The following is an 8,961-nucleotide window of genomic DNA, read 5'->3' on the forward strand; positions in this document are numbered from 1 at the left end:
TTCCACTGTGTGCGGCAGTGTAAGATCTCTGTGCGCTGCAGCCAAGGATATGTGCGCCAAGAAATTGACAATTCACGCGAGCGCAACGCATAACTACCAAGATCTTTGGCATTTGCCGCTCCATTGCTTTGTTTTACCACTAAAGCAAAAAGGGGATATTTGTATGAACATTGTTCCATATAATAGGCCATTAAGTTAGTATGGTGACCTGATGGCACACCCCAAGGACATGACCTGTTATGTGCCACCTACACCCCAGTTAGAGAAAACTGGGATTGAACCATTGTGAAACTTTAATGAATACTCTCAGGGTGCTTCAGGGGGCCATGCACATCAAATAAAGGATGTTGTACAATTAGTTAACATTTACAATTTGATGAACACACTACTGATGAATGCCATGAAGCCCCTGCCTAGAGACAGGATGAGAAATGTTCTTACCCAACCCACACATGGACTGTAGGAGAAGCTGCATCAAAGTTTAGACAAGTCAGGTGCCAAGATTAGATGTCTGACATGTTTGTTTTTCTCGCCGGTCCTTTCCATTCTTCCAGTGCTGATAAACTCGTTCTAAGTCAACTTTCCCATTTGAGAGGTAGGCCTTTGTCCTCATGAGCATATCTAGGTGACTCTCTTCAAGTCTGTTTCTTAATTTGGACTTGATTGAGTTCATGAGGCTGAATCCTCGTTCACAGTCTGCACTTGAAGCCTGGAAAGTTGCACAGACATCAATAAGCTGAGATACAACACTATACTGTGCAGCATTCCGCAGGGTGAAATTCACCATGTCTTGAAAGGTCCTAAACAATCCGCTTTTTATATGTTCTGCCACCACATATTTATAATCTCGGTATTGCTGAACAACATCATCAGGGGTGTCACAATCACCCAGGACCAAGACCTTCTTATACTTTTCAACAAGTCTTTGTACATTCTCAGTCCCAAAATCAAACTGTGATTGTGTTGTTACTGCATGGAAATCAAAGCTTGTCCATTCCTTCAACTCATCTTCTGGGAACCTTCTTTCCATGTGCTCACAAAGGAGTTTAATGAAAGATAACATCGGCTCACTATCATACTCTCTGTCCTCACTGTACAAAGCCATCAGATCTCTTACTGTGTTGCTCCAAAAGACAGTGTTGCCCAAGTACTGTCCCTTTATTTGGCCAAGTTTTGCTCTTGCATACTGTACAGCTTCAACAGTGGTCAAAGAGCTTTTTTGAAACAACTTGCACAAAGATGCAAGTTCACCCAGAATGTCGTTCAGTGCTGCAAAGGAAATATGGTAGTTTGAGTCAGATAGTTTTTTGTAGCAATATTTAGCAATTGGGTCATTCTCCTCAACTCTTTCATGATCAAAGTATTTGAGAGCAACCTCATAGTTACGCAAGAGTGCACCAACAGCAAAATGCCTTGAAAGCCACCGCACTTCATTGAGTGGCCGAAATGAGACCGCTTCACATTCAGTGACCAAAGCAAGTTCGTCCAGCTTGGACTTCTTTACAGGTGAGCGGGAGAACACAGTGTAGATAGTCCTCAGTAATGTTTCCATTTCCCTGATCATCGGCACTTTTTTCCAGGCATCATCAACTCCCAAATCTTCTCTGTGCGCAACACAGTGCTGCTCAACTAGATGGGGAATGGATTGTTTGAGGCGGGTAGAAACACATTTGTTCTTTCCCAGCATCACTGATGCACCATCTGATGTGAACATGACCATTTTCATAAGGTCCAGTTTATTGGCAGTGTAGAAGTCTTTTACAGCTATAGTGATAGCCTCCGCATTGCATGCACTCAGAGTTACAATTCCCCCAAACACTGTTTTGTGCTCTGTTGATGTTACAGATCGGAACTTGAAGTATAGGATAAGCATTTTTGTAACTGAAATATCTGTGCTCTCATCATTTCTTTCAGCCATTCTTCTTTGAACACAAGACTGCATTTCTTCCTTTGTGGTGAAGCACTGCTCTCTGCAGAAGTCAATGCTTTGCGCTTGAACATTTTGGTGGTAGTCAGTCTGAGCCTTCTGTGCCGCAAAACCTGCAAAAAAAGACGGACATTATTTAAAGTGAGGAACATTACTTAAAGTTGTTTTTTATGATATTGAATGCAGTCTTCCAGACAAGACTGAGCTATCTCTTGGAAAATGTTGCAACTCGCGATAGTAGCGACTGGCGAGTAATTACCTGGGGTTTTCTCTTTGATCTCACACCTGCCTGTATATGTAACACTGTCTAAGATCCCTGCAATAGAAGAACAAAATGGTTACAGAACATGCTTGTGTTCCAGTATTTCAGATGTACTACAAGGCCAAACTACTAAATAATTACCTGGTCTTTCTGCTTGTAGTCACGTCTGCCTTTTCCAACCAATGTTAGCACTGTCTGAGACGCCTGCAGCAAAAGAAAAGATAGTTAACAGTTGGTTACAACATGTTGTCATATTATAATGTGCCAGGTGACCCAAATGGGGTACCTACCAAATAATTACCTGGTCCTTATGCTTCTACACGTCGGTCCATTCAAATCTATAATTTGCTCGCTCTGACAAACCTGTAATAGAAGCAAAGGTGTGGATTATGAACTTGATTTATGTAGAGACCCTTAATCCCACCTGGAACGTCTACAGAATTACCTGGTCTTCTTTGGTACTCATGCCTGCCCGTTCAAATCCAAATGTTGGCCGGCTGTAATTGGAAAGAAGATATTTAGCATAGGTTATAGGAGTTGCAAAAACATTATGCATGACAGTTTCAGAGCAAGTGAGTAGTTACCTTGGCTTTCAGTTTAGATGAACTCTGGTTCCATATTATCATCCATTTGGAAACCTACATCATACGTTAGACATTCGATGATGCAGCCTTTACAGGGCTCAAGTTATCTGCTTGGCCACTCGCTATGACTAATCGGATTTTTAAGGGTGAGACATTTTTAGGCCTACTGGCTCGTTCTGGCAAGCTGACAAAAGAAAAGTGTTCTGTTCATTCGGACAGTGAATGAGCAATGAAGGTGCCTTTAAGTCTTGTTGTCTTGTCACGTTTGCTGTGGGTTCAACGACAGAAGTCCAGTGCCAGCTTATGTCTCCTTACAATTTGCTGCTTATTTTATCCTGAAGATTAATGGTTACTTTTATGCTCTGACTGCAAAGTTAGAGGATTTAATAAAGTGTGCTGTGGAGTTCAGTTTGCAAGGGGGCAAATTAGGCAGAGCATTACACCATAAAAAGGACTGTAAAACTATTCCTGTAGATAGCTTTTGAATGCATCAACATGTTAATACTATGTGTAAAACTGTTTTCCTGCTTTCCATTTGCTGGTTGTTTTAGGCTGTCCACTTGCAGTTTGTACCCTCCCCAAACCTTATTTGAATCAACCTTCTGAATCCTTTCTGTAAACAGACCGGTAGATCGTGTTCTTATCGCATCACATTTGCTGGGCAATGAATGGTCTTTCAAGGTTGCTTGTTTACTTCTCTCTTTGGCTTCAAAGTGAGGATTTACACTGCCAATCTTGCTAGATAGTTGCATACAAAAGGTTTTTTTAGCACAGCAACTTTTAAAATGAACCATGCAAGTATTTTACAATACTTGCATTAGGAACACAAATGTAGCACAGGGTTATTTCTGAAGTGCAGTGAAAACACTTGATCAAAACAAGGCATCATACTGGGTGAGGCAGGTTACACTTCACTGTGAAGATTTAAAAAATGGGCTAATAGACTGAAAGCATGTTGACTATTGGCGCTTCACACCACTGCACTCAAGTGCACACCACTACATGCTACACCTGTGCCAATGCTCTCTTCACCACTACATCAGTCCCGGCCACACAACTCTGCACAACTCCACTACACCCCTGCACTATACACCATTCCACTGTGCTCCACTCTAATATACTGACACTGAATTCTACAACACTGCATTGTACTCCACTTAATTCAACACCATACTCTACAAAAGTGGTGTCACAGACTCTGGTAGATGTTGCCCAGGGAGAAAATGGTCAGCACCCTCTCGAGGAGTCGCGCACCTCTGCCCAAGAACTATGGAAATGTTATTTGTCAGAGGGTGTCCTTGCAATAGTGCACCCAAGATGGAGCTCTTTCCAAGTTTTTGCCTGAAATTAGAGACTTATTTGGTGCAGAAGTACAGGATATACGCTAACTGTAATTTGAGAGCTTGAAGTAGCAGTTGTTCATGGGACTGGGGGTCGGTCAGGATTGGTTCGGCCAAACTCCAGAAAAAACTGCAACGCATACAGAACGCCTCCGCACGCCTCATCCTGAACATCTCTCATCACTACCACCTCACAGCCTACCCAAGAGATCGACACTGGCTCCCCGTCAACAAGAAAATCACGTTCAAACTCCTCAGCCACGCTCACAAGGCACTGCACAACACTGGACCAGAATACCTCAACAGACGGCTCTCCTTCTACACCCCGACCCGACAGCTTCCTCCGCCGACCTTGCCCTCGCCACCGTCCCACGCATCCACAGAACGACCGCCAGCGGCAGATCGTTCTCCCACCTCACCGCCAAGATGTGGAACATTCTTCCCACCCACCTGCGTCAGACACTGGACCTAGGGCTGTTCGACCAGTAGCAGCCCCCCCTCCCCGAGACCCTCACAGGTGAGTAATGCGCTATACAAATACTCAGATTGATTGATTGGGGTTGGTAGTTTCAAGGTTCCTCCCTTTTTTCTGTGTAAACCGTGGTGTTTGTTGCACATAGTTCACATGCTGTGATGTTTACATGTTTCTTTCCTTTACGGATAAAAGATGAATAAAACTTATTTGGATTAAAAATATAATGCATAACACTAGCAAACTACACTTTTGCTATAAGCCTAATTATGCGAAACTTTCAGAGGGGAAGTTACGCATATTCGCGCACACCCACGTGCTTCAACTGAGGAGCTCTGTAGGCTTTCGCATGTGTTCTTCCCCTGCCAGGGATCGGGCTTAAACTGACATCCGTGCTGTAGCTAACCGCGTTATAATGCCGTTTTACAGACGGTAATAAGATATGGAGCTCATTATGAGCGTGCATGTGGCGCCGAGAACTCCGCCTGCTATTTGTCTCGCGCGCGCGTGCTGGCGTAGTTAAAGTATACCGCATGTCTCCCATTTCATGCGAGAGCCAGGCTTCGTGACGCAGCTGAGACAGCCGCAGTCCCGGAGTGACCGCGGCGAAAGTGAGGAATCCGTCGTTTGACGTCACAGATGAAACCATTACGCAAACTGCGTGAAACCGTGCTCGGCTGCAGAATTAAGGTTACCAGAGGACACCAGTGAAGTAGCAAGGGCATCGCAAGCACTAATGCAAGCCAGCACAAGAATTGGCAATGACGGGTGTAGTTTTTAACTAAAAGTGCCTCTTCATTGATTGATAAGCTTATGCATTCAATCACTCATCACCCTGTCACTCGTCCTTGAATTTATAGATCCGTTCATCCGCCCATACACTCTCATTAAGAGTTTCATATTACTTAAACTACTTTAACTGTGCAACAATATACCTATACCGTTGACTCGATCACACCTGATAACACTTGCCTAGGCGGTTGGGAGGGTAAAACCTAACACTACATTACAAAAGAGGGGACCTTGCGACCCCCGATTTTGAACTCGACTATCTGGATGTGCAGGCGCACTTCACATATTTCTGGCATATCTAAAAAAAAAAATCAAAGAAAATACACGTACCTGTTGAATGGAAGAAGCCAGCTGTGTCCGTCCTGCTCGCCAAGTGACCCTGTTTTCATGCTGCTTTTCATGCAGCGCTGACGTCCTCTCCCGCATATGCAGGCAGCGACGTAACGTTGCATAAACGTTGCATAAACGTGCGCGCTTTAAAAAGCGGCCTGCGCGGTGGGGGAATGAAGGGTGCGCGCGCGCCCGCGCGCACACCTTATGGGGAACATTGCTCCCAAGTCAACTTCCTCCATGTAGTACGGCAATGTTCCTCTATAGCTAGATACTAGTCTGCAATTGAACACACACTGTCTGCTGTCCTGGACATTCCGTGGAACTGTCTCACAAGCTGGCTGTGTTGGAGGTGATGAGGGGCATAGGTGGTCTTCGGGGGAGTAGAGCCATTGTGGTTATTGCAACTTTGGTGGGCAAGAGAGACATCCTGAGGGCGTGAAGGACCCCAGACCCACCGTGGATGACTCAGTAGCACACTGGAATGGACTGGTGTGCCAAGAAAGAAGAACCTATTTACAAAGCCTGAGAGTTCCCTAAGAAATTTGTGAACATTTGGGACAAATGGTGGGAATATTATGTACTAGATGTTTGACCATAAAATGCCTATTGTATGGGTGCATGAATAGGGGGGAAGCTGACACGAGGGAGGGAGATTCAAAGGACAGATATTGTGAGTTGTTCAAACACAATGTTTCTCATAATTTCATCATTCTGCTTTGCAATGCTTACTATGTACCTGCTTATGGACAATCAAAAAAATGTTTTTCAAAAATAAAGAAATATTATTGTGGACTGTCTACAGTTCTTTGTACTTTCATCATTTAGATAAAATGACAAGTTGGCAATTGCCTAAGGTTACAAATACTGTGCCATATTTACAAGGAACTGGTGTAGAGCAGTGCACCAAGCCTTTCTGCTGCACTGCGCCAATTCGAAAGGGCAGAAATGCACCATATTTACAAGATATGGTGCATTTCTGTCCTTTCCCCCGGTGCTAACGCACAAATTGCTGCCTAGCACCAATGCAGGCACCCTTGCACCATGGTGCAAGGGTGAGTTTTTGGAAGGATTGTTTTTTGTGTAGGAAGGGACAGCACACATAAAAAGAGTAAACAACAAGGAGAAATAAGGATATTTCTTCTCGTTCTGCCTGTCCTGGGGAGGTTTATAGATTTTTAATCTGGGAATGCGTCACAACCCCTGGGTATTGCGTGGGAATACCCACTGCAACAGTCATGGTACGCTTCCCTGACGCAGTTAGGCTACACAGGGACTTATGCTGTGTTGCCTTATACCATATCTACAAGGCCATGATAAGCCACGCAAAGTAGTTTTGAGTGGCATTGCAGATCTGGCTCTGCATTATGTGCTGCCAATGCATCACAAAAAGTAATGCTCTGGCAGTGCAAGGAGCTTGAAACTATGTCCCGCTATATGTAATTGTTAGAAAATACTGCAGTACGACCAGAATGTGAATCTAATTATTTCAGTGGGAATTGTAGATTACAAGATGGGGGTCCCCTCAGAAAGGGATCAAGAATTAGATTGCTCTTAGTGAATCCAGCATTGTTTTACTAAAACGTCATAATACCTGTAAGGTTCCTTGTAAACCAGCACCCATAGAATACTGGAACCTTTTTAGAACAAAAAAAACTTGACTGCAGAGAAATACACTTCATGAATGATAGAGCACTACTAGGGCTGTTGAACATGTACTCAATTTGTAAGAGTACCAGTCCTAACATTAGGGAGGTACTCAATATGTCAGAGTACTGCTTCCACTATTAGGGAGGTATTCCTATACCAGAGTATTGATAGTCCCATTAGAAAGATACTCAATATGTAAGAGTACTACTTCTACATTTATGGAGGTATTCACGATGCAGAGTACTACTGGTACCATTATGGAAGTTTTCAATATGACAGAATATTAGACGTCCCATTAGAAAGGTAATATATGTGTACTACTTCTACCTTTAATGAGGAAGTCAATATGTCAGAGTACTAGAAGTCCTGTTAGAAAAGTACTCAATATATCGTAGGGCTGTTGGGACTATACACATTTTTAGCAACACAAAAGGATGATAGAAGGAGTGCTCATACTTTTCAAACACTCACCCCTTCCCTCCCTCCCCCTTCACAGATCTGGGTTAAACCCATCATTCCTTTGCTTACCATGCCACCCCAGTTTGGACCGAGCCATATGCAAATCAGTCTAGACCCTGCTCCCCAGGGGAACAGTCCAGCCTGAACTGCCTGGCCAGGTCCTTCCTGGACCTGAAACAAGCATCCTGGGACCTGTTTCAGGATATAACCCCTCATCAGACAGGCTAGCCTAAATCCAGTGGCACAGTGAGCAAGGGACCCACATCTGGACATACCCTTCATTTCTTTCGTTCTAATGAGAAAACTAGCTTGTGGTAATAGGCCAATACTGTTTAGACAGAGAGAAAGCGTATAAGTGTCCTCAAGTACAGAACATTGTGGAACATGGACTGCCTTTGCATACAATTATTTCAAAGATGGAAGATGTTCTCATGACAGACCTTGTTGCAATATTTTGCATTAGGTGTGCGAGTGATTGTGTGAGACAATTGTGAAGCAACTGCAGTGCTGTAAGTAGTGAGTGTGTTGTTATTCTGTGCCACACTGATATAAGTCGGTTGGTGTGAAGTCACACTGGTATTGGTTGACAGTGTAGTGTTGCTAATGGCTGGGAACATCAAAAGCAAAGGATTTTGGAATTGAAGTTACTTCCTGATTCGATCAAAAGTTATTGTGATTAAAAACATTTGAATTAAAATGAAATTTTGTCACAGCATTAAAGTGTGCACTAAGAGGAGAAGCATGTATTCCAGTTACAGAAGGTACAGAAGTCCTATCTGAGGGAACTCCAGGTCATTGCGTGTCATCTGTGAAACAATTTCATGCATGTATATGGCTTGAACAATGGTGTAAGATTACTGAGAAAGACAGTGCCTTATTTCTCCGTTATAGAACTTTGAATTTAAGAACTATAGATAATTTGAGGTGAATAATGTATGAGATCAGACTGCCTCCAAGACCTGCATAATTTGAAGCTGTTAGTCTTTGGGAACTCGCAGCACGAGAAAAAATGACAGCCAAGTATGAGAACAGGATGCAGAAAGCAATTAAGACATTTTCAGAGGATAGATGGGTTTCATAACAGACTGTGAAGAGCAAATGTGATTGAGGATGTTAGAATGTTTCCAGCTCTCAAGTGAAAGTGA

The 8,961-nt window shown here is 43.4% G+C and overlaps 1 protein-coding gene across 1 annotated transcript; it reads right to left on the bottom strand.

The window, feature by feature from the left end:
* Positions 1 to 286: 286 nt before the first annotated feature.
* LOC138301487 (E3 SUMO-protein ligase KIAA1586-like) lies at positions 287 to 5,234 on the bottom strand. Its single transcript, XM_069241998.1, has 5 exons — positions 4,882 to 5,234; positions 2,635 to 2,686; positions 2,510 to 2,552; positions 2,187 to 2,243; positions 287 to 2,040 (listed from the first exon to the last, which is right to left on the bottom strand). The coding sequence occupies exons 1-5, from the start codon at positions 5,232 to 5,234 to the stop codon at positions 491 to 493; spliced, it is 2,055 nt and encodes a 684-aa protein (XP_069098099.1). The 3' UTR covers positions 287 to 490.
* Positions 5,235 to 8,961: the final 3,727 nt, after the last annotated feature.

This window comes from Pleurodeles waltl, chromosome 6 (genome assembly GCF_031143425.1).
Source record: "Pleurodeles waltl isolate 20211129_DDA chromosome 6, aPleWal1.hap1.20221129, whole genome shotgun sequence".
Lineage (NCBI taxonomy): Eukaryota > Metazoa > Chordata > Amphibia > Caudata > Salamandridae > Pleurodeles > Pleurodeles waltl.